A 24,578-nucleotide genomic window follows, 5' to 3' on the forward strand; every position below is an offset into this window, starting at 1 on the left:
GGCTTATGACCATGATTTTTACGGTCATTAACAACGCTCGCGGTCTATAAGCGCGCCCTCATTCTCGTCATATTGTCGGCCTGAAAGGAACAAAATGCAATACGGGTTCAATGGCTCGCTCGTCGTCCCCGGCACGAGCCTCGGATCAAACTGCATATAAGGCAATTGAGCAACCTATTGTTCGAGGTTTTTGCGATTTCCGAAAGTTGTCTAGACTTTTGGAATCCACTTCCTAGTGTGTCTGAGTTACTCTCTCGCTCTCGTCATTGATCGTTGTGGGTTTACAGTAGAAAAGCTGTGAGTGGAGCTGTGCATGCAAGCACTTGCTCTCCATTCATGCTCGACTCTCGCCCATCTTTGCAAAAGCCGTCGAGGCTCCTCTTTTGCTTTCACCATAATTAGTCCCTGAATGTGGACCACTGCCAAACATCATAATCGCAAGCCTAACGAACGAGAAAACTGGGGTTCTTGTAAATGAACGAGAAGCGACACTGACATCACATTGATGAGTGCATGCGGGATGTTTCTTGCATTAATAGATCTAAACCCAGACCTTTCGCTTACCGCGCAAGGCAATCCTCGAGAAAATGACATATAGCAACTAGAAAATAGTTCCGCAAAATATTTCACGGGTCACCTCATATCGACACCATTATTTCTACAACTCGGTGGAGGGAGACTACATCCACATCAAATAACATGAGATGTTTCATGAGATATTGTATGATTTGCGATTCTTACGCAAAGAAAAAAAAAACGGAAGAAAACTTATATCGAAGGTATTGTTCCATGGCACATCGGAAGGTTGTTAATCAACTAAAGATGGCCAAAAAGAGAAAAGGGTTGTTGGCGGGCATGTTCAAAATCAATTTTCCGCTTCCACCCGCTAGATAGCCTTTAATCTATTGCGTTTACTTGATGGAAGTCTTTCATTTTTTTGGGGGCGTTCTCCGGACGTGCATTACAAGATATCTGAAGTAAATGAGTCACGATGACCTAAAATGTGACTTAGGTTATTGTAGTGACAAGACAAGTCCCGATCGACAGGTGGAATAGTAGTAACAAATCACTACTCTAGAGTTTGGCGGACCTCCTTGCGCTAGTTTAAGGGCATAGACCCACCATGTTTAGCTAGGTCTGCTCAAGCCCAAGCCATCATTTAATATGCTGGTTATGGTTATGATAATTTCCTATAGATGAGATCGACTCGGACGAGATTGTTCAAGACTCCACATTCGACTCGGACCATCATTTGCGGGAATCTCATTATCCGGTCCCATCTTCCATTTCTCTCGTCCAGCTTAACGGGGGATTTATAACTTCCCTGTCTTTAGTTAGATCAAATGAATGCCAGAATGAAGCTGTGGCTTTCTGCCTACGTTCCTTTTCTTGAGTTTTGTTTACATGTTTCGAATCTAGTGGGCATCTCCAGTTCATCGACGGTCTCATCAACGTCGGACTTACAAGCACAGCTACAAGTGAATCGAAATGTCACGACTAAACTCAAGCATTCCTTGGCCTGTATGAGGCTCTTATGGTCGCATCAGCAAGAAAGTCACTATTGCTAGTCATCCCTCCCCGTTCTTTTTTTATATCGTCACGGGATGGAAGAGGGATAAGCCCTCAGTAGCTACTATAATTCTCCAAATATCGTCAGTCAGTAGTCGAATAACCCTACTCGAAGCAAACCCAATATAGCATTTTTGAATAATTAAATCATCTTAACCGATTAAATAATAATGATCATCTATAGACTATAGCTAGGAGACGGAAAATGTACACTTAAAAGCATATGAGGCCTCTTGGTGAGCAATTCTTCTTCCTTGACAATGTATGTACAAAATAAATAAAACGTGCAATATCACCTTAAGTTTGCAACCATCATAACTCACACAAAAAGTACATGGCATCTCTCCCACGAGCAAACCACATATTGGCCAAAACATAGAATGATGAAAACTTAAGTAACAATAGTGAGTTATGTGATTGATAATCCCAATTCTCAACAAAATGAGAAAGTTAGGCTTGAAATGATGACGGGGCTTGTGTTGAATAATGTTAAACTAGAAGTTGATTTTGCATTTTTAGCATCAAGGCTCATAAGGTTATTCATTGTCTACTGAATAGGTGAGAGTATACAGGATACGTTTGGAAGTATGCTCATAATCTATGAATAAAATTTCACACTTAGTTCGTGACATAAAATACATCTTAAGCTTATTAAAATCTGAATGTATAGGGAGTCCGATATGACTTGTCCTACTTATTTCATGCTCTTTATCTCAATACATGGTGGGATAGGGAGCAGCACGACTCAAACTACTTGAGAATAGCTCATACCGGACTTGACAACTACTCGATATTATCTTGCTCAAATCTAAGTAAAACTCAAGTTCAAGCTACTCAAACATCTTGTGGAGTCCAAATCTAGCTAGTCAATATTCAGCTTGATGGACTCGAGAGTCTCATCAAGTTTTCATTATTTTTGACAAAATAAGGTTCCGTAATATTTGAGGTTATAAAACTCAAGCTCGAATTTCATTTATCGGTTAATCGTAATCGAGTCGAGCTCGAGTATCTCAATTTTCTTGCCGAATCGTCCCGAATAGGAAAAGTAGTGCACGATTGAGATCGAGTGGAGCTTTGAGCGCCCCGAGTATGCAAGCCGCGGCTTGACTCGGCTTCCATCGTAACGACCTCGGGCAGATCATCATTCAGTATGATGGGCCGGGAAAAAGGAGGCCCACTTCGGCGGGCCGAGCCCGGCCCGATTAGGCCCGTCGACTTATCGAAACTGAGACCCGTTCGGATTCATCCATGTTCAGAGCTCTCGCGTTTGGACTTGACCGATTTCAGTCAACGAAGCTATTTCCTCCACCACGCCCTCTGGTTCTCTCTCGTCCATTGCACGAGCTGAGGCCGAGCAAAAAGCGCGCGAAGAAGCCCTCGCAAAGCGGTGCTACAATGCCGGAGTTGCCGGAGGTGGAGGCGGCGAGGAGAGCCGTCGAAGATCACTGCGTCGGCCAGAAGATCAAGAGAGCCGTTGTCGCCGACGACCCGAAAGTCATTGAAGGCGTATCCCCTTCCGGTTTCCAGTCCTCGCTCGAGGGCAAGACCATCGTCGCGGCTAAGAGAAAGGGCAAGAACATGTGGTTCCAGCTCGATTCACCTCCTTTCCCTTCTTTCCAGTTTGGTACACTCAAATTCTCTAACCCTTTTGTAGTTTTGAAAAAGATAACTAATTTTTTCACTCATCCAAAAATATAAAGTAAAAAAGCACGGTCTTGCTCAGGAGAACGTTCTGTAGTGAGCATTTCACCATGATAGAGTTGTCGCAAGTCAATAATGACGTACTGTCTAATGCTTGCTTGCATTTGGGAACGATACAAACCGTATTAATGTACGTGGGAGTTTGTTTGGCTTATGATAGTGTTGGCGTGGTGTAAGAGTTGCATAATTGTCATTCATTTGCTGAGGGAGGAGGTTCACTTCTTTTCTCGCAAACAGAATGCTTTAGTGAAATGTTTGATTGATTGGAAAGACGTTGCTTTAAGAACTTTCGGCAGAGCGTGGGTGTTGCATATTTCTTTTTCTTTTCTGTGGAGATGGTGGTAAGAGTTTTTACTTTGTGGTGTTGGATCCAACTGCAAAAATCCTTGAGAACAAGAAGACGAGGTGGGAAATGCGAATTTTTGAAGAAGCTAGTAGCTCTTATGGCTTGGGTATTACCTGGCCACGAAATATAATGGACTATAATAGCGTAGGTGATGATGCCAACATTCACGCCTAGTTCAAATGAAGAGAAAACTTGTACCATCTTGTTGTTGCATGACATAGAATACCATCTTTGCTGACTATGTGAATCTCTAATTGCATTGTCGCTGTTGCTGTTTGAGAATGGATTATGTATTTTAACGGAACCCCAGTCTTCTAGGAGGTACTATGTTAGAGACATTGGTTATGACCCAGATGAGTTGCGATTTCTCTGATAGTGTGTGTGGATAACATTTTACTTGAGTTTAACGTAGAAAATGTGCAGTTCGAAGAATGTGCATGACTCTTGTTAAGTTGAGTGAAATACTTCCTAGCATGCCGTAAAACCCAAAGTCCACTGTGGAGTTAGTTTATTTATTAATGAATGAGCAAAGGTCTGCCCAAATTGCACCACTTTCAGTAGCCCTGTGAGGGATTGACGATTGTGTCTTGGTCGAGGTTCTTACCTATGTAGAAAGTCCCAAGTTTTAGAATTGTGTTCATTATTGTGGCAGACCTATGCAGTTCCATGGAGAAATGAGGATGGGTAGGAGAGAAATCGAGGGATATAAGATTTCTGCTTTTTTATGTTAACTCATATCATATGGTCCTGCCCTGTTTATGGAAGAACAGTGCGGAATGTAGGGATGAATTACATTAACATGCATCTGATTTATGAAGAAGTGGTAATAGTTCTTTATGTGATTCATTTGTTGCAACTGGAAAAAAAAAATTACACTAGGGTATTTCTTTCATAGAATTTATTCTTTTTCAGAAGAAGTTGGAGCATGAACACTTTAGAAGGCATTAACCCCACTCGTGTTTGGATCATGACTATGAGATATAAGGTTGACTGAAGCTTCTGTTACCACTCTTTCATGGGTCCCTTACTCTAGCATCTCAATATGTCTTTCAGGGATGGCAGGTGCTATCTATATCAAGGGGGTTGCAGTCACAGAGTATAAAAGGTGAGGATGGTAAATGATGGACGTGGTACTTTGCTTTGATCATTTTCCAGGAATAATGTCTTTTGTTTCCTGTAATTTCTGGCAAACTCCATACAGCTAAGACTGACTGAGACTGGTATCACCATCTCTCTTGCAAGCTTTTGTTGAACTTAGATGAATTTCATTATCCAAATCTTGCTTGAGCAGATGTGCTTGTTCCTCTCGAAAGGGAAAATTGGTAACTCTTTTGTGCCTTGAGGTCAATTGAAGTCATCAATGTTCTTTTGCTGGCAGGTCTGCTGTAAAGGACACTGATGAATGGCCTTCCAAGTATTCCAAAGTCTTCATAGAAGTAAGAAGTGTTCACTTATAATGAGTTCACTGCTGTGAAGACATCAATGTTCTTTTTCCCATTTTGTTTCTTGGACCTGTGAGGTCACTGTGATTCCTTAATATCCCCTTCTCTAGAGTAATTGCTACAAAAAATCATTGTTCTTCTGCAGCTTGAAAATGGATTGGAGCTATCGTTTACTGACAAGAGGCGTTTTGCTAGAGTGCGCTTGCTGAACAATGTGCGTGAAATATCTATGTTTTTCTAATCTTGTAGAAGACTAGGCCCCCCAATTAACCACTAGATCTAATGTTGCAGCCGACTTCTGTACCACCAATATCTGAGCTTGGCCCAGATGCGCTTCTGGAGCCTATGACGGTTGATGAATTTACTGAATCCTTGACGAAGAAGAAAATTGCAATCAAGACTCTATTGCTTGATCAGGTATACTATGTCCTTGTATGGCAGATATCTGGAAAAATCACACAGAGGACGATGTATCAGGAGGGGGAAAATTTTGACAATCTAGTTTTCTCCTTTGTATTTTCACCATGTTGCATCTTTGCAATTCTTATAGTAAGGACATCCATTACAAACTTCTTTTAAGCTTGAGGAATTGTTTTACTCTGTGTGAATCACAAGCATGCTGTTTGAGGAGGATTTGGTTTTATCTATCTAAGCTTGGTCAAAAGAGTTCGATTTATACAGTAACATTAAAGGTTGTCCTTCAGTTGACATTGTGGTTTGCAACTCTTTGGTTCTCTTGTGAAATGTGAGTATGAAGGGAAATTTCATATAGCATGTTACAAAATTTAATATTCAAATATAGATTGGTTGAGCCTTCACGGAAAGGGATAAAAAGTTTGATCTGGAAATTGTTGTTATGCTTAATTCTTTTAGGTTCTTCTTGATCTTAGAGCTATTAATTTGTCATTTTAAGTCAATATGGTGCCCATAATTTTTCTTAGGCTGTCGTGGAGTACTTTGTGATGAATACAATTCAGGCTGTTAATTTTAGTACTGCCTGCTTCAACATTCGCTTATTGTTCCAGGTTCTTTTGTGTTTTCTGTCTAATGTATCTGGATCTTGACTCTTCAATTTTCACAGAGCTTTATTGCTGGTATTGGCAATTGGATTGCTGATGAAGTGCTATACCAGGTCAATTTTCTTCCATATATCTATTTGGAGGATTCTTTGTAGTTCTGTTAACCTTTGCGGATAGAGTGCAGTGTTTTCTTTCCATTTTATGATTTTCCTATTGTAAATATCTGTGGCCTTCTACTCTGATTCTCCTTTATATGGTTAAATCATTTTCTAGTCTGTAACAGGCAAAAATTCATCCTCTGGAAACCGCCTCCAGTCTTGCCAAAAGAAAGCTGTGCAACCTTACATAAGTGCATTAAAGAGGTAGGAGACTAAACGTTCTTCTTCACATGCTTCTCTTGCTTGGATTGACTCTTTGACGTGTAATACATTTATGGAAAAATAGAGGAAATACATGTAGGTTGTTCAGTTTGCTGTTCAAGTTGATGCAAAATGCAGCCTCTTTCCCCTTGAGTGGTTGTTTCATTTTCGGTGGGGCAAAAAGCCTGGGAAAGTTAATGGTAAGATTCTGAATATTCAAGAACCATCGTGACAATATAATGGTTTCACAGGTCATTGAGAAGGCAATTGAAGTTGGGGCAGATAGTAGTCAGTTCCCTAGTAATTGGATATTCCATTCCAGGGAAAAGAAGCCAGACAAGGCTTTTGTTGATGGTTTGACTCTTTTCTTGTGAAATTTGCAGCTACATGAGTTATTATCTTGCCCTTTTATGATATCCATTCTTTTCACCCTTTTTTGTGTTATGCTTTCTCTGGCTGTTTATACAAATACAGGTACATGTCAAAAATCCTCCACGAGCATGTTTATATACATGTATGTTGGTTCTCTTCTGCATCATAGGCCTATGCCTTCAAGACTTTATTGACAGTGTTTTACATACAAGTTGGACTTGACATGCAAATGCTGCCTGGCCCTAGGACTGGTCCACTATCCCTTGAAAACCAGAATGTGCAAAGCCGGTCTTTAATCTGGTTGAACTTGTTAACCGTTGATCAAACCTTGAATGAGTTCTTCCATCTGAAGATAAAGAACAAGTTCATGCAGGCACCTGGTTCCGAACTTAGGATTTATTTAAGAGGGAGCAGGTTGCACAATCCCTGGTTTTGAACTTGGACTTTTCAGTTTGATATTGTCTCTGTTTGACCTTGACTAAACCAAACAACGGTTTTTCTCTTGATTAGGTGGCCAATTAAATCTTGAAAAATTTGTTTTTTAGTTGATGAAGATAGATATGTTAAGGTTGTTAATGTTTCTGCAGGCCAAAGAATTGATTTTATCACTGCTGGTGGCCGGGTATGTCATTTTCACACTACTTCTCTTTTATCTCTCCAGATTGCTTTTTATCACATAGTCAATTTGACAGGCCTTGATTGTCTGTCCTAGACAACTGCATATGTACCTGCTCTGCAAAAGCTAAGTGGAGCTAATGCGGTAAATGCTGCCCATAAAAAAGGAAAGCAAACCTCAAAGAGAAAGAAGCGCAGCAAGGAGGAGGAAGAGGAGGAGGAGGAGGACGACGGTGGTGGTGTAGCAATTGAGGAAGATAATAAACTTAGTGAAACTGCCAAGTCGAAGAATGCCCACAAGCCTAGAGGTCAAGGTAGAAAATCATCTAGGAAACCCAAGGAAAGCGATGATGAAAGTGATGAAGCTGAGATTGGCGAGGAAGATGAGAATGCATATGGTAATGGCAACAATAAGCAGAAAAAGAGAACAAGAGGGGCAGTTAAGAAAAAAGGTCCAGAAAAGGCCCTGAACAAGAAGACTCAACCAGCTAGGAACAGCCAAAAGCAAAAGAAGCGAGCCAAGTAATTATCCCTTATATATTAATGAACCAGGTCTCTTGCACCTGCCCACTTTTGGTCGAATTAAAGGGCAGGACTATGCAGATTTTTGTAAGTAATGTTAACGTGCATTTTATTCACTTTGGGTGGTGAAACCGGGTTAGTTTTTTAACTTTTTGTTGTGGCTATGATGTCTGTTGTGAACTTGATTGCCTCCTGCTGTAGTACTTTCTGAACAAGGTTATGCCATATTTAGGCTGTTGGATCGGGTTTTCTATTCTATTCAAATCTATTGGATGACCTCTATGTCTTAGTATGGAAAAGTTTGCAGTTTGTTGCCAATGCTCATCATATTGAGCGCTGGCCTGCAAGAGAATGAAGCATTGCAATCTTTGTTTCTTAGTCGAGAGGATGTCGACATTTCTATTAATCTGTCGATAATCTCCGGTCCACCGAGACTCTTCACATCACGAGTTTGTCATCTCAGCTTAACCTCGTTCGGTCCCATTGCCTTTATTACTGGAGTGATGGTTTTAATGCGAGCTGTTCAATTGATCCATAAACGTTCAGTTCCTTTTCTTTTGACATCTCCATGACAACTACTTCCAGTACTGGAAAAATCGTCTCCACAAGCTGTGCTACCAAGTACCGTACATATAATGTCAAGTTAGTTACCTACCATTACACAATGGAGACACGTCATTTACCTCTTGTTATTTCAGTTGAAAAGCAATTTCATTTTTTCTTTTTAAGAAGCAAAATTTCTCAATTTAAATTGACAAAAGGATACCTCAAGTGTCAATATTTGTGTACGTGCTCACTTTTTTGTCAATATTTTTTGTCACTTTAGTGCCAATTTTTTTTTTTAAATTATTTAAGTGCTATCTCCAGTGAGATTGTCGAAATTTCTTGCTCTTGGCACTAAAGTGATTTTTTTTTCTCTAATTTGACACTAAAGCTATCATTTTTATGGATCACTTAAGTATCGATTTTTTTTAAAAACGATTATTTAAGTGTCAACTCTGGTGAGGTTGCCGGAATTTCTCGTTGTTGGTGCTAAGGTGAGTGCCATATATAAATATTGATACTTGAGGCGTCCTTATGCTATTTAAATTCACCTTAAGATGTTCAGGTTCAGAAAATAGGGGGAACAAACCAGACTAGAGATCAAACTCGCATCATCCGGGCTCTTCAATCTCACAGGCCCGGTCCAACTTTCCGGCCCTAGACTCAATCCTCGAAGACTCTCTCTCTCTCTCTCTCTCTCTCTCCTTCTTCTATTGACTGCATTGCTCGTTACAGTGCTCCCAGCTCGTGCAACTCCAAACATAAAAATGGGCGATTCTCAAGTTTCGACGAATCGAAGCTTCCGCTTTCCTCTCACCCCTTTTTCAGATTTCACCTGCGCTTTCTGTTTCGGCCTCGTTTCTCTCGCGACCCGTAGTTACTAGGTACCTTCACTCAGTACTCCAAATAGTCATCCAGTTCGGTTTTTTAGTTGTTGATCGCTTGTAATGGGTGTCGTGGTCCATTCGCTCATCCTGAGGTTGTGGCTTTGTTAGTGGGCTGTTTATATTGTTTCCCTTTCTTTGATTCAGAGTTCTGGCTGCATCTCTTGAATAGTGAGGCTCGTCGGTCGTTAGATGCATTGGAATCAATTATGGTGGACGTTTTGATGCTCAAGTTTTTGGGGTCAGATTGATGGGCAGTTTGTTCCTTATCATTTTTGTATTGTGTTATCGCAGGAAGTCGTGTTTTTCGAATATTTGGGCTCCTCGTTTGATGTCATCGATATGCTGCAATTCTTAAGCCAAAATTTCAGTCCCTGCGTGCTGGAGTTGAAAGTACTAATAGGATCTAGATCACCAAGCTGTCAATTCAATTAGACTCGTTCACTAATTCTTTTTAGAGTTGTTTTGCTATCAGAAATGGTTTTATTTTATCAATGTCATGGTCAGGTCATGTTAACAATTAATCTAGGGGGCTTTACGAAGGCTAGAAGTGATAGAACTGCACCTGCACCTTCATCTATATTGTCTAGTTCGCTTATGATCGTGCCAAGTTTTGTATTTTAGTTGTTAACTTTCATTGTGAAGTAGTTTTGATGTTGGGCTTATGGGCTGAGCAGGGCAAGAGTAACGCTAAAGAGTTGGGAGTGATTTCAGTGGAATTAGTGTCTTACTTTAGCGGGGTGTCCTGAAGATACATCATCCAAACTTAATATCTGTTAAATAGAATTAGTTGAGCATGAATCTGGCTTTTATGAAAGAGGCATATGTTTCTTGTGTAAGGAAATACAGGAACAAACCATCTCTCTCCTAAGTAAAGGGATGTCAGCTTTAGGTTAATTCTTTGATTTTGCTCTACTGATTTTATCCTGAGTAACTGATATTTCCACAAGGTCAGTGCCATGCGTGTTCAATATCAGTAACACCGAAAAATGTGAATGCTTAGGAGAAATTGTGCATAATGCTAGCTCTATGTAAATGGCATTCAAGAAGCTTATTCGACACATCCTTGAATAGGAAATGTGGAAGCATTTGTGAGCATAACAAAGTAACTTAAATAGAGTTATAGAGTTGATAATCATCTAACTTTTTTACTTATCAGCTGTGGCCACGACTATGATTTGTGCTGGAAAGTATGACTGGTGATAGCAATCTTTCACCAAGCAACAAGGCCTTCCCACCCAGCCGTAACCTCAATATCTCGGTAAGTGTGATACTCTTCTTATCTTCGCTTTTGCGGAGGTTGTGTTTAAGTTGTTCTGGTTCCATTGTGCATCCGTGCTTAGTTCTGTATATAACAGTTTCATCTCCAGCCTTTTGTTCTTGTCTCGTGACAATTCTTACCCTTTTTAAGTGTTCAAGTTCCATTTAGATCTTATACTTTCTGCTTCGTACTTTTTGGCATTTGAAACTTGACTTTATTTCATGTTGGTTAAGTGATCTCTAGAAATATTATACATGTTGACTTTTAAAGCCATTTAGAATATATCAATTCTCTTCGCAATTTTTAGAGTCAATATGTATTTGTTTTGCTGAGAAAATCCATAAGTAAGATTTTGAAGAATTCGGACAATCATACCCTACATCTCAATTCAATTCAAACATCTTAGCAAAATTGGACTCTAACGTACAGTATAAAAAATTTATTTTTCCCTACTAAAGAGCCTTTCTGTAGCATCAGAAATGCTCCCGTCATTCACAGAAGAGTTTGACCAAGCAGTTTCAACATAATAAGTTTGATTAGCATGTTGCAATGTGAGTGCTTTTTTTTTTTTTAAATGGTTGCTTGTTTTGGTCAATAGTAGGAAAAGTCAAAGACAAAGGTAGTAAGAAAACTGAAACTTTTTTTTTCTTTCATGTCAAGGGAGAAGTATTAAAAAAGTTAGTGATAATTGTATTGCTTTTTCATAAAGTGATTCATAGTGACACCGATTAGTGGGTTGATAGTTCTTATTTTTCTTTTTCCAGGTAGAACAAGGTTCTCAAGACAGGAAGGAACTAATTGAGGATGACGCCCATGTCCTTGAGATTGATGACGATGAGATTGAGAATGATAGTGAGGAAGAACTTGAATTAAATGATGGCGACCAAGAGCTTGAGCTGAATGATGGCGAGCAAGATCTTGAATTGAATGATGGCGAGCAAGTTCTTGAGTTGAATGGTGTTGATCAGGGGCTTGAGATTTTGGGGGAAGAAGAAGAAGAAATTGTGAGGGATGGTTCAGTCAGCATCAATGTTCAAAATGGCCCATCTGATGTAAAGGATTGCCCTCCACCTTTTGCAGGAATGGAGTTTGATACATATGACGATGCGTACAGATATTACAATACTTACTCTAAGGAACTTGGGTTTGCTATTAGAGTGAAGTCTTCATGGACTAAGCGGAACAGCAAAGAAAAACGTGGTGCAGTTCTCTGTTGCAACTGTGAGGGATTCAAAACTGTCAAAGAAGCAAGCAGTCGAAGAAAGGAAACACGGACAGGTTGTCTGGCAATGATAAGGTTGAGATTAGTGGACTCCAACCGTTGGAAGGTAGATGAAGTCAAGCTTGAGCACAACCACTCATTTGATCCTCTTAGAGCAAAAAATTCGAAGTCACATAAGAAGATGGATGCTAGTGCTAAATATAAAGTGGAACCAAATATTGATGTGGAAGTTCGAACAATCAAATTGTATCGAACGCCAGTCATAGATTCTGTGGGTCATGGAAGCTCATACTCCTGGGAGAGAGAAACTGGCTTTGACAGGGCCAAGCGTTTAAAGCTTAATAAAGGAGATGCTAAAGTGATGCATGATTTCTTCAATCAAATGCAGCTTATAGATCCAAATTTTCTTTACCTGATGGATCTTGGTGACGAAGGTTATTTGAAGAATGTATTTTGGATTGATTCGAGGTCCAGGGCTGCTTATGGGTACTTTGGTGATGTGGTTGCGTTTGAGATGATGTACCTTTCAAATAATTGCGAGCTTACTCTCTTTGCATTTGTTGGAATTAATCATCATGGAAATAATTTGTCGCTCGGCTGTGCTTTGATTTCAGACCCAAGCTTAGAGACATATATATGGCTATTTAGGGCATGGCTTACATGCATGTCAGGTCGACCTCCACAAACTATCATTACTGATCAGTGCCAGGCTATGCAAAGTGCAATAGCTGAGGTCTTTCCAAGGGCTCACCATCGTCTCTCGTTGTCATATGTGATGCAGAGCATTCGTGAAAAGGCGACACTTTTGCAGGAGGCCGAGGCATTTTTCACGTTGCTGGATAGCACAGTTTATGACGTACTTAGAGTTGAGGAGTTTGAGATAGCCTGGGAAGAAATAATGCGGCGTTTTGGCATCAAGGATCAAGAGTGGCTTCAGGCACTTTATGAAGCTCGAGAGAGATGGGCCCCAGTTTACTCGAAGGACACTTTTTTTGCCGGACAGAACTGTTTTCACAGAGGCAATCCTAAGAGTCCGTTCTTTGATGGCAATGTGCTTCAGCAGACTTCTTTGAAAGAATTTCTCTCAACGTATGAATCATTCTTGCAACAGAAGAAGCAGAAGGAAGTTCTTGATGATTTGGGGTCTAGAGACTTAAGTGCCTTGTTGAAAACATCATCTCACTATGAGTTGCAGCTCTCCAAGTTGTATACTAAGGCCATCTTCACGAAGTTCCAAGATGAAGCCGTTATGATGTCTTGCCTTGGTTTAACTCAAATTCATGCGAATGGGCCGATTGTGACGTACTTGGTGAAAGAAAGAGATAGCAACGCTGACCTGGAAGATGTCAGGAACTTTGAAGTCTTGTACGACAAAGCAGGAACTGAAGTCCGTTGCATCTGTAGCTGTTTTAATTTCAAGGGCTATCTGTGTAGACACGCGTTATGCGTGCTTAATTACAATCGGGTGGAGGAGATTCCTTTCCAGTATATATTGTCTCGGTGGAGGAAGGATTTTAAGCGCTTGTATGTACCGGAATTCGGGTCCAACAATGTTGATGTTAGCAACCCAGTTCAGTGGTTTGACCATTTGTATAGGAAAGCCATACAGGTTGTGGAGGAAGGAATGATGTCCCAGGATCATTATATGGTTGCTTGGCAAGCATTTAAAGAGTCTTTGAATAAGGTCCGTCTTGTAGCTGATAAAAGTAACAGTCACTTGAATGTATAAAATTCTTTGCATAGTTGAGTTGGTATCATTTACGATTTTGTTTGTGAACTTCTCCATACATCACCAATCGCGCAAGTGGGTGGTTCATCTTGGAAGGATGAATTCCTGGAAAATTTCTCTCGGAGAAAAGCTCGCATTTTTTATCCGTAAAAACCACTTCTGACCTATTTCTGGGTTGATATTTTGTCCTCTGTATCTATTCAGTCTTGGTTTAGCATTAGAGACGATCACATGGGTGGGCGGCCCACTGGGACCACCCAGGCCAAGAGGTAAATGGGTGGGCTTGGTCAACGGTCTTACATAAGAAAGCCCAGCTCGCTCATCTCTGACCCGAGCTCGCTCTGGCACGAAAACTTTATACATAGAGGGCTTGGAAACACATTACGCCCAACCTTGCGGCCTGGCCCGGCCCCCCACCTACCCCGCGATCACCACTGTTTATCATGCTGCTGGTTTTAATCCAGTGAAGTTTGGGCGCTCCAACAATGAGTCTGTCATCATCTCATGGCATGTGATGTTAGATAATCCATTGGATGCCAAGCTTTTTACCACCAAGGATAGGAAAGTTTGGTCTAGTAGAGTTAACATTCCAATCATATTTTGATTTATCTAATTGCTAGTCAATCTCTGTAAGAGAACTAAGGAATTTTGGAATAAGAATTCTGATCTTCATTGCCACGGAAATGTAACATATATGCAAAAAGTTACGGCTATCAAACAAACTCCCTAATTAGTCTAAACTACCAAAAAAATACAAGGACCACACAATAAAAGGTAATAAAAAGATATGCACACAAAACTTCCTAAGTAAATGGCCTAAATACGAAGAAGAAAGTCAAATTGATCCTTACCCAACGCCTTTGTGAAGATATCAGTAGGCTGCATTGAACTACATACATAGTCTGTTTGAATGTTACCATTAAGTATCTCATTATGAATAAAATGATAGTCCACTTCAATATGTTTGGTTCGCTCATGATAGACAGGATTAGCGACTATATGCAAAGTTGCCCGACCGTCACAATACAAGTGCATAGGTTCAAAATGTTCCACACCAAGAGAATCCAATAAGCTTTTCAACCACTTAAGTTCACAAATTCTAGTGGTCATAAACCTGTATTCAGCTTTAGCGGATGAGTGAGACACTATTTGTTGCTTCTTAGTCTTCCATGAGATAGGTGATTCTCCCAAAAGAACAAAATAACCAATCAAAGACCGTCTCATCAAAGGACAACTAGCCCAATCAGAATCGCAGTAAGCGGACAATTTGAGGTCACAATTGGCATGCAACATAATACCATAACCTGGATTTCCTTTCAAATAACGTAGAATTCTGACAGCTACCTCCCATATGAGCTTTCTTCGGCTGCTGCATGAACTATGCAAGGATATGCACACAAGAAGACAATTCGGGGTTGAGTTATTGTTAGATAAATAAGCCGACCCACCGGGCGCCTATACTGAGCGGGGTTGTCCACATCATCGCTCTTAGTAAGGGCCAGCTTGTGATTTTGTTCAAGAGGAATTTTAGCCGGCTTGGAACCCAAGAATCCGACCTCGTAAATCACATCCAACGCATACTTACGTTGACATAAGAAAATACCATATGAGTTTCTCGCCACTTCAATCCCCAAGAAAAATTTCAGCTTCCCCAAGTCTTTCATATGAAAACAACGACTCAAATAGTTCTTGAACTTTTGCACAGCGAAAACATCATTACCGGAGATAATGAGATCATCAACATAAATAAGCACATTTAATTGAACAATCTCAACTTGAAAAGTGAACAAGGAGTAATCTAAATATGATTGTTGAAATCCATAAGCTTTCAAAGATGCAGCCAATTTTGCAAACCAACATCTAGGTGCTTGCCGCAAACCGTACGTAGATTTCTAGAGTCTACAAACCTTCCCTGGTGATTGAGAGGCAAATCTAGGCAGCATCTTCATGTAAACCTCTTCCTCTAAATCGCCATGTAAGAAAGCATTTTGAACGTCCATCCGATGGAGTTCCCAATTCTTTGCAGCCGCAACGGCAAGAAAGGTGCGTACAGCACACATTTTTGCTATAGGAGCAAAAGTCTCCTAATAATCCATGCCTAGCTTGATTATTTCCCAATATCACCATCCGCGCTTTGTATCGTTCAACACTTCCATCAAAATTGTATTTAATTTTATACACCCACTTGCTCCCAATTGCTTTCTTCCTAGGCGGCAAATTTTCGATTGTCCATGTACCATTATCTTCTAAAGCATGTATTTCTTTACTCATGGCCTCTCTCCACCGTTCATCTTTAATCGCTTCTGCATAAGAGTTTGGTTCATGTCCTATAGTAATTGTTGCCAAGAAACACCGGCGTTGCCTAGAGAAGTTTTCATAACTCACATAACGTGCTATAGAATAAGGCGTACCTGAGGAATCAAATCAGATAGATGAGCATGCCGAGGGGCTTATTCTAATGGCGTTTGTTACATAGTCTTTCAAATGGACGGAAGGTTGCTCCGATACCCGTGTTGGGTAGTCTTAAGCCTTTTTCATCTCAAAAGCTAGCTCTTCGATGACTTCACTTCTTTCCACTTCCTCACCGTTTGTGTGGATCAATTCCTCCATCTCATGATTCACCTTACTTTCTCTATCTACACTTTCAACATGCTCCTCTCCCAAGTCACTTTTTAAATCCTCAACTTTGTCACCCAACTTCATAAATCTATTTTCAAAGAAGTCATCATTTACTGTTTTATCATATACATATGGAAATTCTGTTTCAACAAACACTATATCTCTTGATACAAAGTAAGTATTCACCAGTTTCCAAATCATACAATCTCCATCCCTTCTTTCCCAACGGATACCCAACAAAAACACACCGACGACTTCTACTAGCAAATTTGTCTTTATCCCGATTTTGATTATGTGCATATCACAAACAACCAAAAATCTGAATGTGTTTGTAAGGAGGAACTTGCCCAAAGATAATCTTCTATGGGGTTTTGCCATTCAATAATATAGATGGAGTCTTGTTAATCAAATACCTAGCTGCAAGTACACATTCTCCTCAAAATTCTATGGGTAAATTTTCTTAGAAATGCAAAGCTCTTGCAACATTAAGGAAATAACGATGCTTTCTTTCCACTCTACCATTTTGTTGAGGTGTTCCAACACAAGAAGTCTGATGCAATATCCCATGTTCATCAAAATATTCTTTCAAACACAAAAATTCACTTTTATTATCACTTCTAACGATTTTCACATTTTTCTCAAATTGGCATTTAGCCATCACAATAAATTTCCTAAGAACACAAGCCACTTCATTTTTTCCATTTAGCAAATATATCCACACAGTACGAGAGTAATCATCAATAATTGTCAATAAATAAATTGCTCCACATGAAGCTGGGACTCTATAAGGTCCCCATAAATCACAATGTATCAATTCAAAACAATCTTTATCTTTATTGTCACTAGAAAAGATCTCTCTTGTTTATTTTGCTCTAAAACAAACCTCACAAGTTTTATTGGTTTTCCTAATAATTTTGCTAGCTTCTGGAATTAACTCTACCACCTTAAAAGAAGAATCACCCATTCTCTTATGCCAAAGCTCAAAGGATCCCATATTAGCTACCTTGCAAGCATGTACCGAAGTCACTCCCTTGAGAAAGTAAAGTCCCTCGTGTTGCTCACCCGCTCCCGTCAAGTTCCTCGAATTTAGTTCTTGTATAGCATATGTTTTGTTAGTGAGTTGGATAAGTAAATTTGAATCATTAAGAAGTTGTGATATAGAAATCACATTGCATTTCAAATTGGGCACAAAAAGAACTCGTTGCAATTTCAAGTCTCCTCCAAGCAACATAGTTCCTTCTTTTATAGCCATGGTCTTTTCTCCATCAGGTAACCCGACTAAGCATGGCACAATGTTCCACAATTCACTCAAAAATGCCAACGTTCTTGTCATATGGTGAGAAGCTCATGTGCCAATAATCCAAGGAAAAATCCTCTGCTTACCTGTCAGGCTCTCATGGGCACCATTCTGATGAGAACTTAACATTCCCAGTAAAGTAGCCCACTGCTCATCATTCAATCCACTAAGACCCTTTCGATCTAAATCCATCACAACTCCTCACCCACCATTAACTCCAGTTGCTTGTGTGACGTTGGCACGGGCACCTCTTCCCTTGTTATGTCCACCTCCATTACCACGCTTTTGACCACCATCTTGTCCAGCAAAGGTTCCACGTGGTCTATTACCCCACCATTCTGAATAGTCTATCAGATGGAAACAACTTTCAGCATCATGTCCTTCTCGGTTGCAATTAGAACAAAGCGAGGTTTTATCTTTATCCCACCTTGAATTTCGACCACCTGCCCGGATTGCAAAACTCATGGGATTGCCTCTTTCATCCTTGGTTCATGTCACAGTTCACACTCGCTCTTACTAAACAACCATAGCATAGACATGTTCAGATTGGGCAAAGGTTCAGTGCTCAAAATATTGGCACGCGCTGTTCCATATCCTTCTTTATCCAAGCCCATCAAAAACTGATGAACTCTTTCTTCTTCAAGCTTTGTTTCCAATTCAATGGTAAGATTGCATTTGCAGCTTGCACAAACACACACTGGTATCTGATCATAGTTATTTATTTCATCCCACAATGTTTTAAATTTACTGAAATAGGATACGATGGGTTGACCATCATGTCTACAATTTGCCAAATCCGATCTCAGTTGCTGTATTTATGGACCATTCCCAATCGCGAATCTCTGCTTCATATCCTCCCACAGGTCTTTCACGTTCTCCATGTGAGAGATAGTCGAGCGAAGTGTCGGTTCAATGGTATTAAACACCTAAGAAACCAACACAGAATTAACCGTCCACCAATCTTCAAGTTCCAGCGAATCATCTGCTGGTTGCTTGACAGATCCATAAAAAAAATCATATTTCTTTTTGGCTCTCAATGCAGTTCGCATAGGTCGCGCCCATTCTTCATAATTCTCGCCCTTCAACTGAACTTGGGTAATCAGGTTACTCGGGTTGTCATTCAAATTCAGTGCGTAAGGACTGGAGGTTTTCTTGTCTGATCCAGAACTCTCCTCATTTTTTTTCATCGGCCATGGCTCTAACACCATGTAAGAGAACTAAGGAATTTTGGAATGAGAATTCTGATCTTCATTGCCACAGAAACGTGACATATATACAAAAAAGTTACAGCTATCAAACAAACTCCTAATTAGGCTAAACTACCAAAAAAAAATACAAGGATCACACAATAAAAGGTAATAAAAAGATATGTACACAAAACTTCCTAAGTAAACGGCATAAATAAAGGCAGCTGACAGATGCCTATCCAATAATCTCTTTGGCTTTTGTTTGATAGTTATTTGATTAAGTTATCTTGCCACTCTTGGATGTCGTATGATTATTCGCTGAAAAGTGCACAAAAAGCAGTCCGAGGAGGGGGGAAATAGGAGTAAGAAAGCAAAACACTGTTCAAGAGATTGCTGTCAATGCTGTTATGAATTTTCCTCTCTCTCTGATTGAACTAGTTAGACATTAACAGTTCACATAATTTTCCTCTTTCGAACAAATTATGATAGCGAAAGTTCATGAAAGGGCAACATTTCTCTTTATGTTCATACATCATCGACTGAGAGTCAACGTTTCAGGCAGCCCCCGGTGTCAACGACCCACCTAAAGCCGTGCAGGCACGTTTCAACTGGAGAGGAAGTTTCTGTCACATTGCCATGAATATTCTAAGTGCATTCTCTTGTTGAAATAACTTCTGGCCAGAGATATTTGACTTTTATGCAACTTAAGAATTATTCTGAACAGAGCTTCCTTGAAGAAAGAGAAGGATGAACTCAAGCGTAGTAGCGATGCGTGTGGATTATGAGGTCTTCTTGAGTTTCAGCGGGCCAGACACTCGCCTAACATTCACCGATTGCCTCTATGAAACCATGAGCAATATCGGGATCTGCATTTTCAGAGACGATGAAGAGCTCCCCTTTGGCGAAGAGATTGGAGGCAAGCTTCTGCGAGCAATAGAAAGCTCCAAGATCTGCATACCAATTTTCTCCAAAGACTATGCTTCGAGTGTGTGGTGTCTCCAAAAAGTTGCACACATGGTGGAATGCAAAAGGAACTCGACCGGAAAGGAGATTTTGCCCGTTTTCTATGATGTGGAGGCGACAGATGTTAAGCTCCGGACGGAGGTGTATGAAAGTTCCATGCAAAGGCACGAGAAGAAGTTTGGCTCCGAGAAGGTGAAGCAGTGGAGGGAGGCTCTGAGAGAGGTTGCTAAGATCAGAGGATGGGACAGAAATGATGCAGCGTAAGGATTTGAAGTTCTAAACTTTCATAGAGCGTAATGTATTCGATATTCCTATTTATGCAGCAATTCCCTCGAAGATGCTTTTCTCACCATTCATTTTATTGGCCTGCTGATCTAACCGTAGCTTATGTGGTACATAGTTGTATGACACTGTAATCCCTCCAACTTGAGAGTGATTTTTTGTTATTCATCAACTGAGATTTCTTATGAATATGGCAGCCAAGGTAAGCTTATCAAAGTGATTGTTCAAGAGGTACTCAGTAAGCTGAAAACAAGGCAGAGGAGTTTGCCTGATAATTTCCTCGGAATGGACCATTAACTGGAAGCTGTGATGGACTTGTTAGACACCTACTCTATGGATGTACGGTCAGTTGTAATCCACGGTATGGATGGGATCGGCAAAACAACTCTTGCCAAGGCCATATTCAACAAAATCTATTCTCAGTTCCAAAGCTGTAGTTTTCTCTCAAACATGTGAGAATCATTGCAACAGGGCGACATTGTGAAATTGCAGAAACAACTGCTGTCTGACCTTCTGCAGTCAGGATCCATAGAAATCAGTGACATTGGCGATGGGATAAATATGCTCAAAGAAAGATGTCTTAGCAAGAAAGTTCTCATCGTTATTGATGACATTGATAATGAGGACCAACTCACAAACCTGGGAGGAAAGCCTGATTGGTTTGATTCTGGAAGTAGGATCATCATTACAACTGGAGACATGAGTTTTCTGGTAGCTGAAGAGGAGAGACTACATACCAATTGAAAGGATTTTTCGGGAAAAAAAAAAGAAAACAAACAAAAAAAAAAAAAAAAAAAAAAACAAAAGATAAAATTAATTACCCCCCCAAAAAAAAAAAATTTATAAAAAAAAAAAAAAAAAAAATTTTTTTTTTTTATTAAAAAAAAAAAAAAAAAAAAAAAAAAAAAAAAAAAAAAAAAAAAAAAAAAAAAAAAAAAAAAAAAAAAAAAAAAAAAAAAATAAAAAACAACAAAAAAAAAAAAAAAAAAAAAAACCAAAAAATTTTAGGGGTTTGCCCCCCAAACCCCCCCCCCCCCGCGGGGGGGGGGGAAACCGCCACCGGAAGGAAGGAAAACGGCCGGGGGGGCCCCAAACCCCCCCCCCCCCCCCAAAACCCCACCCAACCCGATATTTTTTTAAACCCACTGAAATAAAAAAAAAAAAAAAAAAAAAAAAAAAAAAATAAAGACAATTACACAGTATAGAGTACACAGTTATACATTTATGAAATGAGGGAAATGTGCCCCAAACATGCTCTTCAACTTTTCAGCTTGTGTGCCTTCAGAACAGACTTTCCTCCACGTGATTTTAATGATCCTTCAAGCGAAGTTGTTGCCACTATGGGGGGACTTCCTTTGGCTCTCAAAGTTGTTGGCTCCTTTCTTCACCGAAAAGGCCATGTGATACGGAAAGAAACGCTGAAGAAGTTGCAAAAAATGCCTCACAAGGAAGTCCAGAAAAATTTGATGATTAGTTATGAAGCTTTAGAGTACGAGGAAAAACAAATTTTCCTTGATATTGCATGTTTCTTCACTGACGAATGAGAGGGCGATGCAAGCTATTTTTGGGAAGCTTGTGAATTTTATCCAAAGAGTGGGATTATCGTCCTTATGCACATGCCTTTGATAAAGATAATTGACCATGACAAAATATGGATACATAATCAACTCAGAGACCTTGGAAGGGATATTGTCCACCAAGAAAACCGCCAAAGGCCAGGAAGATGTAGCAGGCTGTGGTCACCTGAGGTTACTCTAAACGTAATCCTGGAAAATGAGGTAAAACACAAGTATTTTGGAATGTTCTTAAGAGCAATGGCAGTTCATGTATATCCTGTACCAAGAGTAGATTGTAGTATAGACTCCATTCTCCTTTGTCAGTTTGAACTCTCATCATCCTAATGAATTTCAATTCTTAGGGAACTGATGACGTAGAAGCACTCAATCTCGAGGCACCAAATCAAATGTGGAGTTTTACAAGTGAAGAAATTGCAAGGTTGGTAAAGCTAAGATTCCTTAAATTATATGGGGGAAAACTTGTGGGAGACTTTGAGAATACTTTCTCAAAGCTAAGATGGCTCTCTTGGTATCATCGTCCAGCAAAATTTCAGGTAACCAACCTTAAATTGAGGAATTTGGTTGTCCTCAAGCTTTCAGGAATGTACATAACCGAATGCTGGAGGGGATGGGATCATATAAAGGTACATAGTCATCTTGTGTGCGGTTGCATTTGTTGATAATGGCTCTTTCCTCTTTACGAGAGTTTTCGTTGTTTTACAGGAGGCAAAAAATTTGAAAGTCCTAAATATCACAGGCTGTGAATACTTAACTAGAGTGCCTAACCTCTCTACATTCTCAATGTTGGAGAGATTGATTCTTGAAGATTGCGAAAGGTTAGTTGAAATTGACAGCTCCATCGGGGAGTTAAAATGTCTAGTTTACTTGGAAATTAATGGATGCAATAGTATGGAGAAGCTTCCTGCAGGATCTAGTTTGGATAAATTGGGACTTGCAAGACTTTATAGAGAGCTTTCGGTCTCAACTGGAGAATTGAATTCACTCATAGAGTTACCTGAATCAATTAGAGCTTGAAAGTTGTACAAATCACTCGTTGCCCAAACTTAAAAAGGACTCCCGACTTCTCAAAATGCTTGAATTTGAAGAGATTGGTTCTTCAAGATTGTACAACTTTGCTAGTGGTTGATGGCTCTCTCTCTAAACTAGAGCGCCTGAAGCACTTGCAAATCAGCATGACGGTTTTACCGGAGAGAGATATCATGTTCCCACCAATCAATCTGGCTACTCTTTCTCGGCTTCGGACTCTTGAGATAACTTGTCTCGAACCCCGATCTCTCGTGGGGCTTCCATCTAGTCTTGAAGTATTGACTCTATACGATGTTAAGTCACCAATAGATAGGTCACTCTTTTCCAACTCACCAAACCTATCAAGTTTGTGCCTTTGTAAATGCCGGTTGGGGGAGGTAGAATTTGATGATGTGCTTGGACAGCAGCTGGAGAAGCTTTGTAGTTTGGAGGTGAGGGATGGTGAATTGCTTGAGAGGCTATCTGTAGCAAGATTAAAGGGGCTCCGACGGTTGAGTGTGTTTGGTTGCCCGAGGCTAATGGATTTTCAATTTGTGGAGGAATTGAAATCGCTAGAGGCGTTATCTATTCATGCATGCAGTTCCATAAGACTGTTGCCTCAGCTATCAGAATTAAGGAATTTGAGGAGATTGCATCTCAAAAATTGTCCCCTACAAAATTTGTCCTATGTACGTATTCCAGACACGTACGTGTCGTTTGACGATTGAAGGATGTGGGGCTTTTCCTTCCTTTGATGGCGCTTACAAGAAATGGAAGGATACTCTGTCTGGACGATATTGACAGCCAACTCTAGAAGAAAGAGTTATCTCATATTCCCATTCAGTTGTTAAAATTTCCTTTGATTTCTTCTTCCCCTATATTTTATTCTTCGTGTTTTGTCCTGAGCAATTTGTATTTGTTCCTGGTAGAAATACTCAGTTTATAGCATGCGTGCATGTTGACATTAAGTTCAATAATGACTAATGCTCCAATTGCTTTTGTAGCATTCGTGAGTTTCTAAAGAAAGGGAGAAGGAAGGTTTTGTTCATGATTCGTTGATGAATATTAGGACTTAGAAGTACCAGTTGTGCAACGGTTGTGGAAGAAGTTACTAAGGGTGTGGAAATGTCATTAGCCTCGCTTAAATTAGTGTTTGCGTAAGGAGATCGATTACTTTAGCTAGTCCCATATGTAGTGGAGGAGAGAGGCAGGTCTTTCAAGGAAGATAAAGAGTCATTGGATAATTATTTGTAGAACCACGAGAGATAATTCTTGGAGTAAATGGCAAGCTAGTATTTCGTTTGGCAAAATAGTGAAACCTGTTAGAATGCACCGTTGAAATCATTACTGGTGAAAATTATTAAAGATTTGCTTCTGTTTTGATGTCAAGTCACCCCTCGAATGGTCGCTCTTTTCAAACTTGAGAAATTTGTCTGGGCTAAACCTCTGTAGATGTTGGCTAAGAGAGATTCAGTTTCATGATGTCCTTGGACAGCTAGAGAATCTGCATCATCTAGAACTGTCAGCTTGTAAATTGCTTGCGAGGCTTCCCAGTCTTTCGAGCTTAAAGAAGCTGCAAGTTTTGTCCGTGAAACGTTGCCCACTGCTAAATGAGATGCAGGGCTCGGAGGACTTGGAATTCTTGCAAACTTTGTCAATTGAGGACTGCATATTCCATAGAAGGGTTGCATGATCTTTCAACTTTACGGAAGCTTCAGAAGGTGACCATCTTATGTTGTGAATTGCTGCAAGATAGGACTGTTCAATCACCTGCAAATGGTAAGGTGTATAAATGCTCGAGCGCTTGGGAGCTTTACAATGAAGAAAGAAGAAGTACTCATCCTCCTGAAGAAGCCGACGACCAACTCTAGAGAGGATAGTTTTAACTATGTTAGTCAAAGGATGCTTGGGAGTGTACACTTTCTTCTGTCTAGATTAATAGCTGGGAGCATCAGGTATTGCTTTCGGCACTAACTTTTTCTTTGGACACGTTGTTCCAATGTGTAATTGTTGAATGGTCTAGACCCATTAGTCGTCCCTTAAGCCTGTAGCCTTGGAGTGCTG

The 24,578-nt window shown here is 40.1% G+C and overlaps 4 protein-coding genes and 1 long non-coding RNA gene across 6 annotated transcripts; all 5 read left to right on the forward strand.

Moving 5' to 3' along the window:
* Positions 1–2,794: 2,794 nt before the first annotated feature.
* Positions 2,795–7,430, forward strand: LOC115737499 (formamidopyrimidine-DNA glycosylase). The gene is given in 10 exon segments (XM_048274895.1): positions 2,795–3,193; positions 4,670–4,721; positions 4,995–5,052; positions 5,204–5,272; positions 5,350–5,475; positions 6,140–6,190; positions 6,361–6,399; positions 6,401–6,439; positions 6,537–6,790; positions 7,396–7,430. Coding segments are annotated over 9 exon segments (942 nt in total). The 5' UTR covers positions 2,795–2,817; the 3' UTR covers positions 6,669–6,790; positions 7,396–7,430.
* LOC125313688 (formamidopyrimidine-DNA glycosylase-like) lies at positions 6,676–7,949 on the forward strand. Its single transcript, XM_048273510.1, has 3 exons — positions 6,676–6,790; positions 7,354–7,430; positions 7,521–7,949. The coding sequence occupies exons 1-3, from the start codon at positions 6,676–6,678 to the stop codon at positions 7,947–7,949; spliced, it is 621 nt and encodes a 206-aa protein (XP_048129467.1).
* A 1,252-nt stretch (positions 7,950–9,201) lies between these two features.
* LOC115737472 (protein FAR1-RELATED SEQUENCE 8) lies at positions 9,202–13,602 on the forward strand. 2 transcript variants are annotated; one of them, XM_048274741.1, is made up of 4 exons: positions 9,202–9,372; positions 9,520–9,649; positions 10,532–10,633; positions 11,398–13,602. In XM_048274741.1, exons 3-4 carry the CDS (start codon positions 10,565–10,567, stop codon positions 13,582–13,584), a joined length of 2,256 nt encoding a protein of 751 aa, XP_048130698.1. In that variant the 5' UTR covers positions 9,202–9,372; positions 9,520–9,649; positions 10,532–10,564; the 3' UTR covers positions 13,585–13,602. The 2 variants fall into 2 exon arrangements, with proteins under 2 accessions (XP_048130698.1, XP_030525454.2); XM_030669594.2 differs by lacking the exon at positions 9,520–9,649.
* A 6,123-nt stretch (positions 13,603–19,725) lies between these two features.
* LOC115737425 lies at positions 19,726–20,625 on the forward strand. Its single transcript, XR_007197336.1, has 2 exons — positions 19,726–19,943; positions 20,130–20,625. It is a non-coding gene; the product is annotated as an uncharacterized LOC115737425 (long non-coding RNA).
* A 503-nt stretch (positions 20,626–21,128) lies between these two features.
* On the forward strand, positions 21,129–22,523 carry LOC115737426 (disease resistance protein L6-like). The gene is made up of 3 exons (XM_030669548.2): positions 21,129–21,710; positions 21,851–22,132; positions 22,212–22,523. The coding sequence occupies exons 1-3, from the start codon at positions 21,543–21,545 to the stop codon at positions 22,521–22,523; spliced, it is 762 nt and encodes a 253-aa protein (XP_030525408.2). The 5' UTR covers positions 21,129–21,542.
* The last annotated feature ends 2,055 nt before the right edge of the window (positions 22,524–24,578 follow it).

The sequence above is a fragment of the Rhodamnia argentea genome, chromosome 2 (assembly GCF_020921035.1).
Source record: "Rhodamnia argentea isolate NSW1041297 chromosome 2, ASM2092103v1, whole genome shotgun sequence".
In the NCBI taxonomy this organism is placed as follows: Eukaryota; Viridiplantae; Streptophyta; class Magnoliopsida; order Myrtales; family Myrtaceae; genus Rhodamnia; species Rhodamnia argentea.